At 35.9% G+C, this 23,919-nt stretch overlaps 1 protein-coding gene across 1 annotated transcript in view; it reads right to left on the reverse strand.

The window, feature by feature from the left end:
• LOC113003707 overlaps window positions 1-23,919 on the reverse strand; it is a 78,869-nt gene that overhangs the window by 12,068 nt on the left and 42,882 nt on the right. Inside the window, exon 3 of the mRNA XM_039452941.1 lies at window positions 9,919-10,089. Within this exon, the coding sequence (XP_039308875.1) occupies window positions 9,919-10,089 (171 nt within the window). The remainder of the gene's footprint in view (window positions 1-9,918; window positions 10,090-23,919) is intronic.

The raw sequence follows: 23,919 nt of genomic DNA on the forward strand, positions 1-23,919 counted from the left end.
AAAATTAAATTAAATTTTTAAAAAATTATAGTTTCTATGATTATACTAATTCTTACAAAATTTGTCAAAAAATTAAGTTGTTTTACTACATATCTGTTATTAGTTTTCTTGTAACATCGATGATATTGTATATAATTTTACAAATCAATAATATATTACACACAAGGCGGTGTGAGGTATATAAAAGTAGTTTAAACGAGTAGCTTGATCATATTTATGCGAATTGTATGCAAGTAACAATGTTATGTTAGGAATATTTTATTGTTATTCTTTTTTTCTCAACAAGCTACAAATAATTTCTTTCGAAAGATTTATATACAATAATCACAAATCTTTACCATAAAACTGTACGGTAGCATTCGTTTAAGATGACTAAACGTTCATAATAGGTAGCAGGACTAATCTACACTACCAGCAATTACTTTAACGATGCATATTAATTAGGACAATAAAGCCTCTTACGAGGGTATAATTATAATATTGAATTATGGGCGACGTTTATTCTTGTCACGCAATATTAACGATATAGCCTGTTGCCGTTTATACGTTCATTCACAAAGTCAGACATTAGATTAGTAAAAGTCAAATGCGTAAAGCTTCTGTTGCGAGCAAATCCATCCGCACTTCTGATGTCTTCATTCCCTCGAGTCACAACGAGGGAAATATTAGCGAGGAGAAAGAGAGAAACATGACGCAATAAATTTCTCTGTATATCATTGCTTGTCGTCCATTTGATAGTTACGTAGCGCTTAGATAAGAATTTACGTTAATTGTTGCGCAAAACAGTTGGCGCATGCAAAATTAAAGCTATGATAGAATCTGCGCTTTGTTAAGTTGATAGACAATAGCTGATAAAAAACTTTCTTAATAAGCTGACAAAGTATTTTAGGCAAGTCGACGTACAGACAGACGGCTATATATTAAAGGAACGAGCTGAATGCAAAGGAAGGGAATATTCAATGAGATTCTTCCGAAATCAAGTTTATACTGGACAGGTGAGTAGATGCACTTTTACAAAAGAGCATTATCCTAGTCGCCGCTTGTGTATCTTACACGGAAGCCCGCTTAAACATTTTATGGGGTGGTCGGTGTAATTTGATGGCCCATAAAAACGCCTAGTCTAGTTTTTCCCAGGGCATCGTCATCCGTCGTCGGCGCAGGCCACGCGCCTCCTTGACATTTCATGACCACGATTTCCTAAACATCGCTCCATCATGCTCGGATTTACGTCTTTTTAACCTCCGTGAAACGTAACACGCGCGCAATGTTACTTGGGACGTCGTCAGTAGTTCAACCGAGACGTGCAGTTGGTTGCTCATTGAAATCGAGGCGATTACAGGATAATACAATATTATTTGGAAAATATACAAGTATTAGGATAGTTAATGTCAAAATTGTGAAGGTATGAAGAAAAATGGTGTTCACACGGATACGGATGCCGAAGAAAAATCGGTCTCGAACTTTTCGAAGGAACCATACGTGAAGTTTAAATGTTAAGCTATACAGCTTGAAACGAAACTCGAAACTCATTGCCACGACTGAATCACTATTGCCGACGGTGAGGCTGATGGCTTTGCGACGACCAATGAAACGGCACCGCCGAGGTATCCACTATGATCGAAGTAAGCCGAAGCAGTCCTGAAGCAGGAAACGGGAAACGTGGTGGAAATTGAAAATGTGATGGACGACGGGGCACAGGGAATGGAGATGGTGATCCGGATATTGGGGTGGAGGTGGAAATTTACGGAAATTATGAGAGAATTGCGTTCGTGATCCATGGGCGCGGATTAATGCTACCACGAATACTATTACAGATCACAGCTAAAAATACTATAGTATCAGACACGCATGAAACGTGAAAGTTAATTTAAATTGGATGACATATGAAAATTTTGAATTTTATTTTTAGTTTTATATGTGGCATATATTATGTCAAATATCTCGGGATAAGGTCAAAGGACGTGAGATATAAGGACTGATACGCATGCGTCGTGACAGTTGGTACGCTACATACAGTAATCTAAGTTGTGTTTATAGCTGAATATATATGCATAGCAATCCGGTGAATCGCGGTAGCGCGAGAAACTCATTACTCCGTGGCGCGGGTATTAGCATATTTAGAGACTGTTTCCCCCTTTCTTCTCTTCTAGCCCCACCTATCATCCCTTACTCCATCCCCCCTGCCCTGTCTTCCACCACTCTGCAGTCTGTCAACCGTTGCGCATCCCTCGCTTTTCATAAGATAGGATATGGTGCAGCCAAATACATTATCTCGACAGGAAAAACATTTTAATATTATGATTTCTTTATGTTGAGATTAATCATACATGATACAAGTATTAATTCGTTGCAGGTAAATCGCAACGACGTAATTCATATATTATAAAATTGTAACAGCATTCCCAATTGTTCATTGGATCAAAATATGTGCACCAATAGAGAATTTTTCTCCGAAATATCCTGTTACTTTATTGTTACATGCACTAGTAGATCCGAAAGGTAGATGAGGTGAGGAGAATCGTAGAGGAGGATAAGTAATTAAGGAAGCTCATCCTAAAAGACAATTTAACTTAATGAGAGGCAGTCTGATCTACCCCGGCATTTCTCGTCCTATTCTCCGCCTTCATCTCGTCGGGCGGCATATACTACCACAATCTTCTTCACTCATGTCAGTTCCACATTTTCTCCCCACTTTTCCTAGGCTTCGCCCGACTAACATCTGCTCTTTCTAAAAACCCGCCTCTTTAGTCTATCTAAGACTATAATAAAAATTTTAGATAAAACGATATAATTACTGTATCAACCTATGTCGAAAAATATTCCGAAATTGATATTTATTTCGTTCTTCGTGATGGAAAAAATTCGAGAAGGAAAGTTTACGATGTTTTTTCATTTCGTTCTTAATATTAGTGACAATTTACAAAAACGATGATTTTTTTTCTGTGGACCCCTGATCCAGATCTGTTGCGGCAAACCAGATTCTACGAATCGCACGCATATGCCGACGTTTACGTTTGGTTGTCGAGAAATCTTCGTTTATGCATTGCGAATCTCTGTTTATATTACTACATTTGCTCGTCAGCTGTATTACATGGCACAGTTTACTTAACTGTTCGTAGTTCTCAATTAGCCTAAAAAATTCCGAAGTATTATTGTAACGTATTATGATAGTAACTATAGTTCGATTTTTGTAACTTATTTTATATCTTTGAACTTTTAATGTAACCATTGTTTAATATATTTATTATTCACTTTGCTCAAGTATTTTTCGCTTGTCTCACTCTTCTTTTATTGTTTATTTTTTTAAAAGCTATTTTTGTCTACGTTTTAATATATTATACGATATTATTACGTCTTAATTAATTACGTATGAAATAAAGCATCAATTTAAAATAGTTATACATGAAATTATATAACCAAACAATTAATAATTCTCTTTTCAAGTTATCTCAAGTGTAAAGTAAACTAAATATAAAGCAGTCTGGAGTCTGGAAATTTTTATAGCATCCATTCCTGTATGCTTGTGAATCACTCAAGCTTCAATCAATCCAAGATTCGGCTATGAAACTTTAACGGAAACACTTCAGACGGTCTAACGAGCATTAAGCAATTATAATAAAGATTATTTTCAAGAAAATTCAATGTTCGTAACTATATGTACATATATGCAAATATTACTTCAAAATAATACAAGTTAAGATAAACGTTTTAGTGACCGGACAATCTTTAAATACCTGCATTAAAAGTAAATTTTAATATTACAATAAAAAAATCGTTTGAGTTTAATAATAATAAATTTTATGTAAACATTCGATATAAGTACACGTCAGATTACCTTATTTATACAGGACATTTACTTTATGCCTTATTTAAAAAAGATATATATAATATATATTTTTTTAAATAATTTTCAATAAATAATCTATACAATAAATATATATTATTACGTAACTGTGTACATTTAATTCTGAAGAGTCTAAAGCAAAATATAAAGAAATATGAAACATATTTTAATACTTTGAAACGGGACTTTTAAAATTAAGATTTAACTCAAGATTTGAAGGGAATAAAGAAGGCAGAGATATAGGTAGGTGATAAATAATGTCGGGCAAACCACTTTACATTTTTTGCCAGCAGATCGGTGTCTGGCGAAAAAGTGAGACGAGATGGTTCCTTGAAGGGTACTTCTATTGGAAAAAGGATTTAGGGTGGTTGGTGGTGTAAGGGTCCTGGAAGGAGGAGCCCTTGAAATTATTGTTACGGAAAATAGATGGGGACCCGCGATGGAATCTTCTTTAGGAGGCAAATGGAACGGAGGTGAAAATGAAAAACATAAAGAATGAATGATATGAAGGAGACAATATACGATATATACAAAATATGTTAAATAGGGCATTGTTTGGAAATTTCAAAAATTTAAAATAAATTATAAAAATATCTTTGCACGCAATGATTTATTACTTGTTTCAACAAGTGTGAATTCTTGAACGCAAAATTTTAATAAAAATTTACTATTATACATATATTTGTTTTGCAATAAAAAACGTTGTAAAAATAAAGAAAAGCATATTATATAGTAGTTGAACAGAAAATTAATAACAATTTAAAAAAATTATTATTAGAAAATATTTTACTATGTACATATAGAGATATAAATTTTTAGATACATTCTAATGTATAAAATTAATAAATAAAACAAAAGATTAAAATAAATGCGTACAGCAGTATACAGAATTTTCCTTTATCTATAAAAATATATATTTTATTTTTATTTTATCACTATTAAATATATTTTATAATTATAATACAGTTATTGCATGACCGTAGATGGCGAACAATAATATATATTTTACACAATTAGCAATAACATTTTACTTTCATTGATTTATTCTTTTATTGTTAGAAAAAATGATAACCTATTATTAAATTATGATTATAATTTTTAACATAAAAAAATTTAATAATTAAATTTTTGTTTAAGATTTTTATAGAATTTTAAGAATTTTGATTAAATGAAGTTTCAGTTTGATATGGGCGCCATCTCTGTAAAACTGCTGAAAGTTAAATCAGACCAGATCGATAAAACAGAAAAAGACAAGTCGGTATAATCTCCGAGGTGAAATGAGAAAATATTATCTGAGAAAATTACGGAACATATAAAAATGCGGATGAATAGGGGGCGATGAAAGAGGGTGATAGTACAAGAGGGTGACACCGCTAGGAATATGAAAAGTTATTTTTCCGGGCGGAGAGTAAGTGGTTTCATAAATTTCTGTCTTCCCAGCGTAAACAAAGAAGGGTTCAAAGGGGAGTTGAGATTGCATTAATCAAACAAAGTGACGTCAGCCCTATCTTGTATTTCAATGATAAACCGTTAAATTTAATTCAAGGAAGTATACGATAAACAGGGAGAGGGAAAAGAGAAGAAACTTCTTTTAATATATCTAATCCTTCTCTGGGACATATTTAACATAATAATACTTATATTATTTCTATCTAATTTAAACTAAATTTAACATAATGTACAAGAGTAAACATGTTATATTTAAATTTTACAATAAGCGCCTATTCTTTATTCAATTAAATTTCATACAAACTATAAAATCAATATAAGTTAACATGAAGTAAAAAGTGAATAATATAAAAGTAATATAAAAAACCAAATATTAAGTAGCAATAATTATATGCTTAGAAGAAATAGACAAGTAACAAAAACAAAATTGGATGTTAATGGAATAAACTGGATCCATTGTACGAATTTAAATCAGAAAAGAAGAATGACTATAACGAGCAATCAACATAAACTTGTCGTCAGCCATAAAGTAGAACGTTTACATATCACCGGAACGATCCACTGACTTTGCATACACGAGCCTAAACACACACATAGGAAGTTGATATAGAAGTCTATTCTTGTAAAACAAATAATCCCTGCAGATCCGAGACGCAGATATCTGTCTGTGCATTAAAGAGTTTCATAACGAATTAAAGAATTAATGAGACGGTAAAAAAAAGTATACATAAAAAAATGCAATACAAAAATTACAATTTTTCATTGAAAAAACAATTTTAAATTTATCTATTTTCATAAAAAAATTATCTTTATTTGTGCTAAAGCATCCGTTTATTCTTGAACACTCTGTATATATCACTACTAAAAAAAAATCAAGTTAACAAGAAAGAGAGAGAGAGAGAGAAAGATTCGAAACACGGGGCACGTGAAGTAAAAAGTCTACAGAAATGCAGGGGGCCTCCTGCCAAGCGGAATAAGCGGGAGCTGGGAGACGCGCGGGGGTATACGACTGCAACATCAAGTATCAACAATATTGCTTACGGTCTCGGTCTTTTGACACGCGAAAAATAAGACGAGGACGCGACGGTGTCCGCGGCAGAAGGTTCTCCTATCCTTCTGGCGGGGTTCCGCTCTCCGGACCGGCGAGTTCGCTGCAGAAAGAGTCTTGGAATTCAAAATGGCTGTCGCGGGATCGCGCGAGCCGCTATGCGTGGGCAATTCATCGGCAACACCATCTCGCGCTCGTGGCACGTGTATGTCGTTGAAAAGCGTCACTTGCGGCCATGATGATTCTCCAACTCGACAAGATCGAAGAATCGAAAACTACGTTCTTTTTCCTTTCTCCAGATTCTCAATTTTAAACAATTGAAATTTAATCATTTTATTAGAGAAACGAACTGTGTATTAATTAATTCGTAAAATGGAGTTTTTATTTTTTTACAAGAAAAATATATGATTTATTATATACGAGAAATTTTTTTAAAATCTCTATCATATATTTTCCTTGTAAAATGGATAAAGATTTCATTTTACATTCCTAAATAAATCATCAGATTTTTAAAAAGTTCTACTTGTCCTAATGTATAAACCTAAAATGTTATATGAATATTATAATGTAAAAAGCACATTAATTTTGACTGCCATATTAAATTTCAAATATGTGTCACCATCTTCTGTTTATAAAATTTATCTAAATAAAAAGATTATAAGATTATGCTTTTCATAATAAAGATACTTAAAGTAAATGATAAATAAAAAAATTTATTTTTATATAAAAAGTAATAATTTGTTTTCTTTTTTAATTTAATTTAAATATCTTAGCTAGATTAAATCAGAAAATGTTTTATAAATTCAATAGAATTATTAAGCGCGACTGAAACAATAACAAAAAAGTTAAACATGTTTTACATATAAAAAAAATAATAGAGTCGCAAACATGTTGAGATGAAAAATTCTAAAAGAACTCATTTATCATTAAAATAACATTTATCAGCATAACGAAATTTAATACCCTATATATCGTGGCATTCCAACACGATTATAAATTAGATACATGGCAAATGAAAAATTCAAATACGACAAGCAGTAATAAAAGATTTAAAAGTGGAGGAAAATCGAAACTGCTGGCTTGGAAGCGGCCATGCCACTCTCCACGCCATCGCGTCCGACGGCAGCCATGCTCCCCTATATACTTTGATATTCTCCTCCTATCGGCCATCCTGTTCTGAAGACTGGTAAATCCGAAACTTTATCGAATACCATACAACTCGACGATCAAAGCACATCTATCAACAAGACTAGAAAAATATCAGTAAGAATTGCGATAATGATTTACTGCACGTAGAGTATTAAATCATCATAAACATTCATCGAATAGAGACACGCCAATTGTGCGAATACTTATATGGATATTTAGAGTATCTACTTTTCTCATGCGAGCAGAAACTCAACGCGCCATAACCGCCTACCCGTTCGACCACCCCGAGAATACGCATCTTTCTCCTTTCCTCGCCGCTTCTCTCTCTTTCTCTCTGCCTTTCCGGTTATTTCTCCTTCCCCTTGCGCTCTCTGGCTTCCCTCGCATATCTACCTTTTCTCCATCCCATTTTTATTCAAATTCATTGGGAAGCTCCTCCGCGCGAGAGTAGGTACTCCCAGTCCGCCCGTTACCGGCGCGCTCCTCCTCTCCACCCGTTCGCCGCACTCGTTCTTTTTTTCTCCCCCTCGCTTTCCATAAATTCTGAATTTTATTTAGTCCGCTTCGCACCGTGCCATTGCCTCGTGTCTTTATACCTACGCGTTTTACCCGAAGCCGAATACGAGAGATCCACTGTCCGTTTTATCACGAGAAGATACCGCACGCTCGAAGTATGCGTACGCGCGGTAAAATCAGAAACATGCCACTGTATCTACAAGATATTCCGATCATGGTGCATTTTTTCTGGAATTTATGGATGTTAACGATTCAATTGGGAGAAAAATATTTAACATCGAAAAATCTGATTTTGATTAAATCTTTTCTTAGCCAAAGCAACATTATCTCACAACCTTTATATTTAAAAAACATAAATCTTTTTAATGTTCAATATAAAATTTATTTTTACTAGCTTCTATTTGTCAATGCTACAAAATCTGTTTCTTTTCATCAACCATTCATAAAATCAGCTACTCAGCTCCTATCAAAGGATTACGTTTTTTCATCACATAATAATAAAAAAATTGAAAAATCGATTAAACTACAATTTACATCTAACAAGTATTATTCGTAATTGCGTGCAATAATTACTGTAAAATGAAACTTATAAGAATATCTTACAATTGGAATTATTTAGAAAGATCATGAGAATATGCCAAAAGTAAAGATTTTCGGATTTAGCGATGCTCAAATATGTAATCAACGATGAGTAATTTAGATAGCGACGTTGTTTTATGTACTTTATCTCTCTTGGCCCGCCAAGTTTGCTCGTTCATAAGATGTGGATATGTGTTGGGTGTGTTGATATCATGGAAGGGTAGAGAACGAAGGTATTCGTGCAAGGAAGAACAAAATAATGCTGAACATGCGCGCCATTGGAGAGTCGTAAAACGATGGGGATCGAATCGCAAGAGTTGATAGTTCCCAGCATGGGTTTCTTTCTGCGACATCACTTGCCTAATGAGACTGCCGTGGCCATGACAAAAATCTCAATAGTCTAATGAAGATCATATCTATACGAGCGGACAAATTACGTTAGAATACTATCGCGTTAATATAGCATGTGACTATATAAAAATTATACACCGTTGGTTCTATAAAACTGGATTCTACAACTATTTTATTAGTTAATTGATGCCATATTTATTTTTTACGTTTGTATGACTTTTTATGGAAATGAAAAGCATCGCAAATGGAGGAATATCACACATTGCATTGCAGCATTATCAATAAATTTCATAGTTGCAAATTACGTTAGAATACTATCGCATTAATATAGCATGTAAATACATAAAAATTATGCACCGTTGATTCTATAAAATTGAATTCTCCAACTATTTTAGTTAATCAATACTATATTTATTTTTTACGTTTGATTGACTTTTCATGAAAATGAAGAGCATCGCAAATGGAGGAATATCACACATTGCATTGCGGCATTATCAATGAATTTTATAATTGCAAATTACGTTAAAATACTATCGCATTAATATAGCATGTGGCTACATAAAAATTATGCACCGTTGATTCTATAAAATTGGATTCTCCAACTATTTTATTAGTTAATCAATGCCATATTTATTTTTTACGTTTGTTTGACCTTTCATGAAAATGAAAAGCACCGCAAATGGAGAAATATCACGTACATTGTGATATTAACATTGTATTTCATAAATGCAAATTATTATTTTGTTTCAAGAAAATAAAGTTGCATATGGCAAGATGAATACACAAGGAACGTAGAGTTAAGATTTGATTTAGTTCAAAATTCAAATAGTGAAACGACTTGAGCAAATTTGATTAAAATCTTTCCTTTTGCGCGTATCTTTCCGCACGAAACCTGCGTCGATATATGTAATAGTATTCTGAGGAATACAATCGGCTTAGAAAAATTATTCTAATGTAATTGCAAAGTGACATTTCAACTCACCTTGCGGCTATAATAATAATGACGCAGAGGTCGCTGCGGTACGACGACAATCCAATGTCGTCGTGCGTCGCGGCGGCAAAAGGGCGTAGGGAGGGAACACTTTTGCCCTTTTCCCTTCCAAGGGTCTCGATGACTTGGGTAGCTACTCCATGCCGATCCGTTTTTCAACTGCTGAAACAGCCACACATTGGATTCGCGTTTAACACAGCTGACAAAAAACAGGGACATCGGATATGTTATTTACACGAAATTTCACGAGCATTGTTTTTATTCAACACAAGGATTGTATGAAAATGTTAATGATCCCTGCCGTAATAGGGGTTGCAATGTCATTGATAAGCGTTTCGTTCAAATTTATTCTTGGTGAGGACACGTATCACAAGTCACCATGTTTAGCCAGTCGAGCTTCCGGAGTAACGTTTATTAAGACACTCACAAATCCGTTATTGAGAGAGAAAATACACAAATTTTTAACTATAGCTCACAATCTATGATTAAAAACTTGCTTTTAATTGTTTACATTAACTTATTGTGAAATACGCTAATAAAAGTTTCCCCTTTAACGCTTCTTATTCAGCACGGGAAGAACGATGCTTACACGGTAACGCTCTCACTGTACTGAGCGCACAACGATCGTTCAACGCATTCTATATCGATCGTTCGCCACATAAAAACAAGTGAAAAAGCAACAACGGAGCGATCATAGAGTACCACTGTTCAAGTCGCGTCGACACGTGAGATCGCACAGGTAAACGCGTCGCGTCGCGTCGCGTCGACGGGATTTCGACTGTGCCTAGCAGCCACGGCGTCAAAGGCGAGGCAAACGTTAGTGAACGTAACGGAACGGAAATATACACCGCGAGCTGAACGAGTTAGCTCGCTGCCAAAGCTTGGCAGCACCACTACGCGACAGACGCGTGTAGCCAAGACCAGAGAGACCGTAGGTACCGGCCAACGGGATTTACTATGCTCGAACTGTACCAGCCTTCTCTCTCTGTCTCTAATTCTCTGTCTCTTTCTCTTTCCCTCTCTCTCTCTCTCTTCCGTTCTTTCTTTCTCTCCTTCTCTCTTTCTCACTCGTCGGTTAAGGCAGCCGAGGCAAGCAGAGGCCAGCGCAGCAAGACGAGTTGTTGCGAGCGACACGTAACAACGACCGCCTCTCTTTGCCTCGCACACTGCCGTCGCAAAACCGTAGGATGGAGTCAGGTCGAAGCAGGCCAATCAGGCGCCCAGCGTATCTACCTGCGGACTGCCTTCTGTGTAGCACCTGCAGGCAATATGCCTCAGCCTTATACTTTGTAAAATGCCGGCTCGCGTCGATGACAGATCGTCCGTGATCCGCCTTGGCTCTAACCCCTTTCCTCTTTTGCCGCTTCTTCGCGTTTCTTCGCGCTGAGGTCGGCTTTCTATACGCGAAGCCAACTGGCTCGTCCCTAATGTTCTCGCATTGTCACACGGCGGTTGCCAAGTCGATCTATCAACGATACATCAACAAAACGTTTTTCGCCGTGCACACAGACAGCATACACAGATGAATGTAATTGTCCTGAGAAATAATACTTGTCGACAGACCTGAGGCGTGATATCAAACGTTCTTTCTCTCTCTCTCTCTCTCTCTCTCTCTTGTGCGCGCGCGCGTTCTCGTTTCTTCTCTTTCCTAGATCTACGCTGACATCAATCCCGAGAGATAATACGCGAAAGGAAACGGCGAATCCGTGAAGATAATTTGTCGACGCTCCATCTCCCACTTGGAATTTCAAGATGACCGTGGAAAGAAGCGAGTCACTATGCCACGAAGCGGAGTACCGCAGATTGAGTCACTAGCCGGTTTTATTTCGGTACCTGTTATTGGCTCTTAACGCTCTCCCGCAAATGCGAAACAAAGGTCCGCCATTGATTAAACTTGCTAGCCTCTTGGAAACATTTAGCGCTTACTTGGACATCCCTAGCGAGAAATGCCGCGTTTTCTCGCGGTACTAGCGAACTGTCAAAACCCCTCATTATCTCCTGCCATTATTCTCTGCCATCATCATTTTCATTGCTATCTTCATGACTGGTAGCGTGAAGAATGTAAAACGTACGATCGCCTAACATCGCCTGTGAAAATTTCGCGGAAACGTCCGTTACAAATCGACATTCTGTAATTCAGTCATGAAACGATGTTGCTCTACATTGTTGCGCGCTATCTGATTGTACTTATGAATAATAAGAACGAGAGCTACGACTGAACAATTCGTTAAATCAACATTAATTTTAAATCAAAACGATAATAAGAAATTTATTAGCTTCGTATTGCGATTGGTAATGCGTCATAAACATAATTTTGTCTAATACTCTGAAGTGTTTGTTATATTTGCAATGTATAACGTCTCATTCGTTCGATGAACTCTCTTATGTTTCTAAATTAATACACCAACTTACAAACATACCCGGTTTCGCGTGATATTAAGTCGCGGCAGCTCATCTTCATCGACTGTGTTTAGGACGGGCGATAAAAACGTCAAGTATCTTTATCACTTACAGCGGCGCGGCTTTTGGGGGCTTAAAGAACTTTTAATTAAAATACTTTGGGGGCACACAACAAGCGTGCGTCGTGAAAGGAGCGGATGGCGGCGTGAATTCTAAAATAGCGGCGTTGTGGAAGGAGCAGATTCGATGCTGATGTCCACGATTGGTTAACTCGGGTTGTTTCGAGATCTTAGGTCCAGCCCACGATATCTTAATAGATTGCCTTCTACTTGAATCGCGTCATGGCCGTCTGTTCGCTCGTAGGGATCTGTTTCGTTTTCAACGACCATCTTGTGCCGACGGTTATAATTCACATCGCAAATCGCAATGTTCTTATTAATATTGATACTATATAGTTCTAGTCGTAAAGTATAGAAAAACTGCAAAACTGGTCTTATAATTAATATCTAAATTTATTTACCGATCTCATCGGACGCGTGAATAATGATTATTCCTCGTTGAAATTATTAGCATTCGCGTTTTATACCCCGGCATAATGCTATAACGTAACAGTTGCTTCATTACATATGACACGTCGCGATTACAAATTCGAAATTTGATGTCGAAGAATTTAGCGCGAAGAACTAGCGAACGATCGGGCACTTCTGCTCGAGTGCATTTAGTACCTTTTATGTTTATTATTTTATAGCGATGTAATCTGTAGGCAGTTTGACTTAAATAGGCGGCCACCGTGTTTAAATAACGGCGCTCGATGGGTTTGTGAAGTCGTAATTTATCGTTGATCATCGTTCATCAAAAAGGCCATCGGGCACACAAAGTTCGAGCCTACGCGGGGGCAATAAATTTACAACCTCGAAAACCAAAGCATAAAACTTGTAGCGTATATCTGTAGCAGATATCCATGAGAATATACCCACGTAACCGTCGTTGTATATTTTTTGATCTCTAAGACCTCGGATCAGACGGCGGAAACCTGCGCTAGAAACTTTCATTATGGAAATATAATGTATGTCTGCTATTTAATGAACTGAGTCCCAAAGAGAATTTATTATCTACACAAATTATGACTCGATCCTAAAAAAAGAAAGACACTAAGAGCGCAGCACTTTCGGCTTGTTTCGGCGTCATAATGATTTACGTTCGCGATTTCTTACGCGCTTTTTCGCATGTAGTACGTAACGCGTGGAAACCAAGCTAATTCGCGTTTACCGTCGCTTCAACCAGTTACAATCGTGTACAAAAGCAGAGATGATAAAGTCATTAGTCGTTGAATTTAAACGTTGAATGTTAGTATAAACAGCTAATAAAAAAAATTAGCAAGGCCGTTTCACTCATTAAAGTATTTACGATTATTATTGTTGCGGGACATTTAACGAATAGTCATCGAGTAAATTACATCCGAATGTTTCATTTCATATCATTCATATTTTATATGACATCTAACCGATCGTATTTTTAAATTCATACTAACTAAAATAAAACAAGCGATCACTTCTCAAAAGAAGAAGAAAAAAGAAATGATGTTATAAATAAAAAGACGTTATATTTAATTTTTCACATTGAATGAAAAACATGTTAAATCTATTGTCAAACATGATAATAATAAACATAACAGTTTATAATCTTGCACCAAAAATTTAATAATCTTGCACATGATACTAACAGAGAAGCAGAAAACTTCTTAACATAAATGAAATAATAATATTTAATTTGCAAATATAATTTATAAAGCAGAAAAAAACTGAATCATTATTTTAAATACATACGTTGAAGTATGCGAATTGTATTATCGATTTTTAAATCGACAATATAATCGGTTCTTCTTTTGTACACTGGAGGTATCGGTCTATTCGCGTCAATTTTTGAAGCTACCGCGTGAAATCTGCTGCTTTTAATGCCATATAAATAGACATATAATAAAGTGATTGATCGCCGAGTTCTCTCAACTATCATGTGTTATAAGAAGAACCAATAAAATCGTCAAGGTCGTTTCGCTCATTAAAGTATTTATGATTGCAATTGTTATGGGATATCGGTCACAATTATCACCTATTTAACTTCGCGCCGGACGATTTGTCTTCGACATAGCGCAACGCTTTACAGCTCGGTCCAGTCACACCGATAGAAGAAAAGGGAAGACGGGGGAGAACATAAGAGCTCATAAATGCGAATTTAAGAGACGCAATAAAAACACATTGAAATCGAGAGTGAACGAGCGGAAGCACGTGCTTCAACTACCGCGGGATTTTGTTCGTCACATCGTTGCTCATTTACGGATGAGTTCGATGAAAAGTGCATCTCTCGTTTCTTCTGATCTTCTTAAGTTTGTTTTACTTCTTCTTTCATTATTTGTAATCTTAATTAAAGCATGTTTTTTTCAGATTAGATCAAAGATGAGCTCGGCATAAAATAAATATGACAGTGAATTTTTGTTGATCAAATATTTATCACCATTTCAACCATTTGTGACTCACATAATTAATTAAATAATCAAAGAAAGAAACATTTTCTGTCTTTTTTCTATTTCTCTCTATTATATAACATTTGGCGTATCTCATTAATATCTCTATGGCATTATATGTTGTGTATATTATGCATTCTGCATAATTTTTAACCATATATTTTTCTGAATGAATGCAGTGGAACATAAATTTTCGATAGAAGTAATTTTCTCTTTCATTACCTTTTGAACCTTACTTTACACAATCAATCTTGAGACAGTGCATTTATTTGATTTATTTAATACTGACGATGTGTAACTAAAGTCCTAACGTTAAAGACACAATACTTTTCGATCAATGCATCCTCGTTTTCCTTTTTTTAGAATTATATAAAAAAAATTAAAAAAAATTGTGTTCTTAAAGATCTGTTTACTGCTTTGAAGCAATGTTTCTCCTTGAATTCGTCACGATACAATTTTTTTTCTCCAGTCTCTAAATGCCGAAATGATTCAAGCTATAAGGTCTCGACAAAAGGTCAAAAGTCCCATAAACCGTTTATTGGTGTCTGCAAAAACGCTCTTGAGCAGACAGAATCTTGTAATATGTGAACCGTTTTTGATACTTCCAAAATTAATTTTATTCAATTTACCATCAATTTTCATTCGTCCATGTTTTATTTTATTTCTTATTATGTCTATATTTGTAAATTTTATGCGATCTATTAAGTGTGGAAGTTGATTTTAGTGCCTCTTTTAAATAAATTTATTATTAATTTATAGGAAAATCATGTATTTTTTAATCCTCAAAATATTCGCCATTACTTTCAATGACTTTGTTCCATTTTTTAGGCAATTAATAAATCCTTTTTTTAAAAAAATCGTGGTTTTGATGCAATAAAGTTATTGATATTTTTTCGCTCTCGTTTTAAAATGTATATCAGTGGAATAATGTTGGAGCAATTGGAAGGAGCAGTTGATAATTCGATGAGACTACATCCGGTGAATAAGCTGCATGAGAAAGAATTTCTCAGCCCATTGAAAAAAATAATGTCCTTCATCCCTTTCGGAACATGTGGCCGAGCGTGTTGTGCCGCAAAATGACTTACCTCGTTTCGTGTCTAGTAAATAATCTTTTTTTTTTCAAGTTTGTCATTCAAAACATGAGTTACTGGTAATACTTTGAATTAACAGTCGACCAGGTTCTAGCAGGTCGGCTACAACTTAGTCAGATGGAAATCAAAATTCAAAAGTATACTGCTCCCTTCGTATCTCATCAAACAGTAAGATCTTTTTGACATTACATTCAGATATTCAATTTCTATCAAAAATTGATGTCGATGGTTGACCATGCAAGTTCAACCCATGATTTACTTCGCATAAGATTGTTGTACAATAACCACTTTTTATTGCCCATTATGATTTTGTAAAAAATCTTTCTATTTGAATCTTGTCAGCAAGGCCATAGCTGTCTCACATCGTCTTTGTTGTCCGGACTGAACTCATATGGAACCCATCGGCCAGCTTTTGGATCTTTCCTAGTTTATTCAAATGATAGGAAGTTGTTTTCTGGATTACTTCAAATTGTAAAGTAAATTTTTTTTAAGTTTAAACAAATTTTTCACATAGTACTATTAAAGTTTTTTGCTTAAAATTTTTTTGGTTAACGTTCTCGATCATAAAGCTCGAAATTGCCACTCCAAAATGATGTCATTTTTTGCATGTCTTATGCGTCATCTTCGCCCAAAGTATAGTTTTTCTTTAATTGAAATGCGAAAAGAATACAATCTCTAATACATGATTATCAAAGACACATTTTATGAAGTTTTATTATCTGTTTTGCCAAGTTATACAATGTTTTATAAATGTTAAAGTAGGTACTTCAAAATTTTGAAATAAAAAATATTTAAATTTAGAATGGATTTACAATTGATTCAATGTAAAGACATTGAATTAAATTCTACGTCAAACATAATTTCTAAATATTTTATATAGGGCAAAAGCTTATTAAATTTGAACTGCTATTTCATAACAGATATAGTCAAAATAAAGAAAAAATAATAATTCAATGTCGATCAAAAGAAAAAGCAATTTTTCAATTTTTTGTAAATGTGTAGTTAATTTCGATTAAAATAAATTTTTTACGTCATGTATAATAATAAATTCTGTATGCTTAGTTAAATTTTTGGTGATAGATACTTGAGAAATCTACCAGATACCTGTGACGTTCAATAATTTTATTTAAAGCAACAAAGAGGAATATCTTCAGAAAATTTTGAAACATAGGTTTACGCTGAAGAGATTGCAGTCTACCAAGAAAGTGCAAATTCCAAGCGAACCGATTGGCAACGTTGCCTTCCTTGCAGAGGCGCGGTATCGACCGCAGTTCCCAGAGGCCAAACCGTCTCAACCTCCAAGTTTCTTGTTCCTTCTGTAGTCCAAACAGCCTTCAGGATTCACGACCCCTTCACCCTTTCGCAGCTCGAGCGAGTAACACGATAAGCGAAACGCTGCGGGATATAAAATCGAGGCAAATGTATTTTGGATGGTTACACCAATGCTGAATGAAGTAATAAAAAAAGAACAGATGTACGAAATATGTGTCTATCAGTATGCAATTATCGAAATGTTATCAAATGTTTATAAATTTTGTGCAAAGTTTAAACAAATTAGAAATCCGTTGAATTAAAACCAAAATAGCGCTAGAAAGAATTAATGAGGCAGCACAATTCATTATCTTTATCATTAATCCAGATACGTGACACAATTAGAATAAATTCATAAGTAGAAGAAATCGGGACGAGAACCAATATTTGAAAATTAGATATGTTTTACGTGAGAAATGAAATATTGCATCTGGGCATAATTTGTCGACAACAAGTCGCTTCGTCTGACGCGCATTTTAGACAAAATATTAAATCGGATTTAAACAAAGCCCTAAAAGAGCATTCGGCCATGATTTAAAGGGCTTTGCATGCAGCCGACTGGAATGAAAAGGATGCTCGGATCTCGGTAGAGTGCATTCAGTTATGGAGGCTAGGGTAAGGAGGAAAAAAAAGAAGAGGGTAGAGGGCGGGATGGAGCGGGGGAGGTAGGAAAAAGACGGAGGGCAAGATGCAGGCGAAAGAAGTGAGGTATCTAATGGATGTGAATATATCGCCGTAATAAATTTCGCAAAAAGCCGACGGAGGGGGAGGAAGATACGGCAAAGGTTCTCGCTCGCTTGGTTCAGTCTTGGTTGCAGAGCTTATTTCTTGCAGAACGAAGGAGGAAGGAGAGAAAAGCCAAAGGAAGCCCTCATCTGACTATATCGGGGCATCACGTTTTCAGTACGTGCCTAGGCGGCCATCTTTCCTTTCTCGTCCAATCGAGGACTGCCGAGCGATGGTGGGGCGAAAACTACCCTTAGGGCGAAGCGGCTCCACCCCGTCAAGTTCTACTCGAACGGATCAATATCGTAGCCATCCCTAACAACAGCCATCTATACCAGAAGCCGGGGAAAGGTAGAAACTATAATGTTGAGAAAACAATCTTAGAATTTACGAAGAAGACTATTTTCCTAATCACTTTCTAAATCCGGTTAGAATTTCTCGTTTTAAACTAACAATTATACATTTTTCAATCATTTTTCAAAAAATGCATTAAAATTTTTTAATTCTCACTCCAGTCAAAAATAAAATCAATATTACACACGACAAAGCTTTAATTTGTATTTATAGATACAAGTAATATCGTAAACTAATTTTCAAATCAATTGAAAGATAGGAAGATGTAGAAAAATATTGGAATACATTATGCGTGCGACATAAGCGCACAGTTTAAAAAATGGACATTAATAAAAACATCGATTGCAAATGTGAAAACAACTCACGAGATTTTTTTCACGGAATAATGCGCATTCTCCTTTTTGTTGTGATGAAATTCAGACGTCGACTTATACTCCCGCAACCTTCCCTGCCAGTCGACGAAAACATGGCCGCCGCTCGGCCTCCAAACGCCAAGCTGGAAAGGTCGATATAACGAGAAGACACGGAGTGGTGGAAGCATGAGAAGCACAGAATCCCATCGGGGTAAGAAACCCTGGCGGGACAAGGTATATGTATGGACAGGTAGACCACTTTAATTTTAAATGCTCGCCGTAATGAAAACTTTCCCCATCAAGAGCCGTCCCTCATTAACGCGCCGCGCCATCTTGCCGTCGAATAAGTGTTTGAAGTTCAACTACTACATTATGTTAACGTACCGTGGTTCCTAGTTAGAGAATAATACATCGTGGGAAGTGATCACGTTAAAAATTAAATTACCGATAAGATAACCGTGAAGATAATCGTGAGGACCGTAATAGAAGAGCCCTTGTAATTTCGTACAAAGTTAAAACAAAGGATACCTTTTCCAGATGAAGATTCGCTGTCGCTTTGCATAATTCGGAAATTTCATCTCTCGTCTACGAAGAGATCTCCGAATAATGCACACCGACACGCGCATTGGAATGTAATATAGTTTATAGGCCCGCATACAAACAAGGTTTTACAATCGATCCAGTACTATTACTATTTGTTAATTTAAAAATTATTTTATATCAATAATTTAATTTCGTTGTTGTTAACATTGATATTATATTATAATATTCCTACTGAGTTTTAATTATTTACTATTTTTGAAAGCTCTAATTATTCAATAAGTACATTAACAAAAGTTTACTGCATCATTTGCTATTCTTAAAAGAGAGCTTAAGAAAGAGTTACTGGCTTAGCACTAGGCTGGTTAATTGTAAGAGTTGGTCCAAAATTATCATTTGACGCTGGAGCAATACTGGGGCGGTTGTTTGCCAGTACTGCGCTAGTACTAAAAACTCTGTGTATGTGTATAGTGTCACCAATAATGTCCCAATGTCAAATACCTATATGTATAATTTTATACTGAATTTTGTACTCAATAAATTTTTTTTAAAGAAGAAAATTCTACCAGTACCTATGCGTAAACAAAAATGTAATTGCGATAATTTTTACGTAAATTTAATACTATCAAGTGATCTCTCTTGCACGCAGGAATTGAGTAGAGATTTTGTTCGCGAATTGTTCTGGAAACAGGTCTTGCTATTACGTTAGCACGTAAGTAACGCATACACTTAGTGCAACGTGCATAAACACGAGTTGAGAGTGGGGAGTTTCTAAATTGCTACATTGACCTGAGAATACTGCTGGAAAATTTACGAAATGCCATATATGGGAACACTTGATTATCCCAAGTTTATAACAAGTTACTTGATCTAGCGCCAATAAAAAGTGTTTGCGTTTCAAAATTCTTTTGAATAAAAGATGTAGAATCTTCATGCCACTTTCCACTCAATCAATATTCTTTCAGCTTCTTGCTTCAAAGAATTCTATCGTATTATCTTGGCCAATATAACCATTTTCTGTATTTATAATATCAAAATGATTAAAACTTCATACTTTGTATACTTACATAAATAATAATAGTCTTATACAACAGTATAGTTACTACGGTTATCGAAGAAGTAAATCTAAACAAAAACCTATGCAGCTTTTTATATCAACTTAAAATAATTAAAGATTTATTTTGAACACATAGTTTCTTCTCACAGTAATTGCATTTAACAGTAATTATTTTTTACACGAATCCGACGAAGAAGAGCAAGGATTACGTTAACGTGATAACTGTAGTGACTAGGCGGATTCAGTTTTTTAAGAATTTACTGCAGAGAAAAGTCTTCGAGGGGAAGTAACAAGAATGTAAATTGCAAGCGGAAAGGCCGCGATAAAATGATACACCGTGATCGGTCGACCGGCGGAGGAGCGGCGTACAGAATGGCAAAGAGAAAGCTAAAGAAACAAGGAAAGGCTACTAACTACGACGAGCGGCCGCACATAGAAGCCGCTCTTTGATTATCCGCTGGTTGGTATAATAACAAGTTCATGAAGACGTGATGCGTACGCTACCGGTGTGCACCTTCCCTCGTCTACGAAGAGATCTTCGAATGGCGCACACCAACACACGCGTTGGCATATAATATAGTCCATTTACATACTTATGCCCTCATAGTCACGAAGGAAAATCCTTCCCATCGCTCCGCTGCCATATTCATTGGCTCGCCCCTCTCTCCTCTCCTCTTCCTCTCTCAATTCGTCCTCTTTGTTTTCAGGCTCCCTTTCGTTCTTTGTTAAGGGACCATCATCCTCTTCGTTTCTCGATCTCTCCCGCGTTCCCTTCTGTCTCCCATATTCCCGCCTTAATTCTCTTCTTCCATTTTTCTTTTTTCTCACGCGCGTCTTTACTACACTATCTTGCCCGATCTTCGCGTGATCTTTCTTCCCAGCGCACACATCTACTCCTGAAACGTTTCGACATGTAATGGTGGTGCCTTCTTTCCAAGCGACGTTATAAGCTATCACTACCGTAGGTAGATAGGATTCGAAGGTTAGTCTGAAGACGTCTTATTTGAAACAATGTTGTATCTCGCGTCCCGCTCGTAAATCCTCATTTCGAATCTTGACTCTCATATAAAATCCCACCGAGTCGGACACCCCACCATTTCAGCGAAACATGTCACCCTCTTTTGCGATTTTTTTTCTTTTATGGGCTCCATCTCCGAGCAGGTACCCGCTTCTTTGTTCACTTTAACCATGTCTGATATAATCTAGTCGGCAAAGACTTCTCTCTCCCTTTCTTTCCCTTTTTTTCCTTCTTCTTATTAGAGTTATAATACTAATTGTATTATACATCCATAATTTATTCTTTCTTATCGACTCTTTCCTATCGCATACTCGAAAAAACCGTCTTAAACTTGAGATTGATATCGTCGTCTCAACCGAGGTTAGGTACTCAAAGATTTTTTCCCATGGTACTAGAGCCGTCACGTAAGAGAATCGATAAGATCCTCCTATCTAAATCGAACGATTGAACCAATCGCTGATTCACGCTTGTGAGATTTTATCAAGTATTACGTAGCACGACCGTCCTTAATCGATCGCGCAGTGCCACGTCGTAAGCCACGCCGAGCGCCTAGATCTCTTCTCCTTTCGTCAGTCCCGACAGGTGAAACACGATCGCGACGGCGGGCGTGACAAAAACGTACCGGGAGTTTAGGTTACATCACGATCTTCCCCGGGCGATAAATCAGAGAACCCGAAGCTACGCGACACGCGAGTCGTAATATTTAAGTTAATGGCTCGGTATAATAAAGTTAATGGCTTCATGATAGCCGTTCGAGGGACAAGCAGAACCGACTGCCGCGCGTTCGCGAGAGTCGACGAGAGCCGCGTCGTCCACCGTAATGAATACACTTTAAGCGATCCTCTTCTACGGTGTGCAAGTGCTCGAGCACTTCGACGTTCAACATCCGACGGTCCGTGTATGCGCATATACTCGGTACCGGAGTTGAGTTTTGCACGTCTGTTCGCGTGTCTCGGACCACTTTCAGCACCGCTTCTCGCCATTTTCGCGCGCGCGCTCGCGCGCGAGAGAGAGACAGAGAAAGAGAGAACCGCGCTGAAGAGACTCGCCTTTATCACCTTATAAAACGAGCAACTCTCTCGCGCGCGGGCGTAAATAATGGTCGACGGTCTTTCTCGAGGAAGAGACATACAAAACGCTGAACGTGATACGCGTGTGCCGCGAAACGAAATTGCACTCCGATCGCGGCCGACGCGTCAGTTGACGATAAGATCCTTTTAGCGTCCCGGAGGTGGAGAATCAAAGCACGATCGAAATTTTTTGGAAACAGAACTTGCCTTTCCTGATTTATTAAGTAAGTCAATTGTCAAATAATTAATAATATCATAACAAAAAAACATGTGTCATTGACATGTGACATTCCTGTACAATTGTACGAAAACCTTCAGAAAAATATTTTAATACGATACAGAATATGACATAAAGCGCAATATTTTTTTATAAATTATTATCATATAAATTATTAACATCTTAACATCTTATTCATTATCAAGTATATAGAAACTTGTATTGTAATAGTTGGAACAAAATTTTCATCATTTAAAAAATTTATTGAGAAACGGTACATGAATGTAAAAAATTCCTTTCAGATTTATTATCATTTTAATGTAGAGCAAATGGTTATTTATATATATTTATCATAATATTTTTCTAAGAACGTTATGTGCCTTAAAGGTATGATATTAAATCTCCCCATAATATAGTAATGCAATTCGATGCGTCATATATTTCTGCTACTCAGATTAATTTAATGATTTTAGTATCAAGGGAAGGAAAGATACGACTGAAGGAAAGATGTGGCTATAAATAAGCCACATTCGCTTATCGGGATAATTTCGAGATTGCTCCAAAAATATTAAGACATTTCTACACATCGTAATATTTGATGTAAGAGTATTCATACTGCTTCCTTCCTTTTCAAGTGTAACAATTTTCTTAAACATCGTTTCTTAGAAAATTTAATTTTTAACGCTCAATATTTGTGATAAAATTTCGTGTTAAAATAAAAATAAATAAAGTGGAGAATAATATATGCAATTTATAATTTAAACTTGGATTATTTCTACTTGTAACTTTTTTTTTTATTATTGCAACCATTTTTTCAAATGCGCTTATGTTCAAAACGATTGAAATATTAATACTTTTATTTGAAAAAATTCTTCAATTTTTAACAACAAAAGATATTGCTCCGTTGTACAAATGCATTTGCTATGAAATACCTTAATGAAACATAATGAAAGTATAATGTGTTAGCTAGAAAGTGTAATGCGTTTGTTAGAAATTTTCTATTGTGAGCGTCCATGTTTCTCAATTTCTTTTCATTTTTTTGCTACCTATTTGCCTAATTGCTGTCAGAAATAATGACTCCCCTTTTTATCTGTGTGCGCGCGTTTATCTCTTTATTACTATAATTTCCTCCAAAGAATAATCGCCTTATCCTGTATTGCGCCGCAAGTTCTCCTCGCAACCAACAAAGTTGCGCTTTCTACTGAGACGTATATCTCTATCTACCCTTTCAAAATTACTTTTAGCCGTATAAATAATATTACAAAAAAAATGTTAATTTTTATATACATATGTATAAATACATATTGCAAGAATAAACTATTTTTATATATTAA

Source organism: Solenopsis invicta, chromosome 8 (genome assembly GCF_016802725.1).
Source record: "Solenopsis invicta isolate M01_SB chromosome 8, UNIL_Sinv_3.0, whole genome shotgun sequence".
In the NCBI taxonomy this organism is placed as follows: Eukaryota; Metazoa; Arthropoda; class Insecta; order Hymenoptera; family Formicidae; genus Solenopsis; species Solenopsis invicta.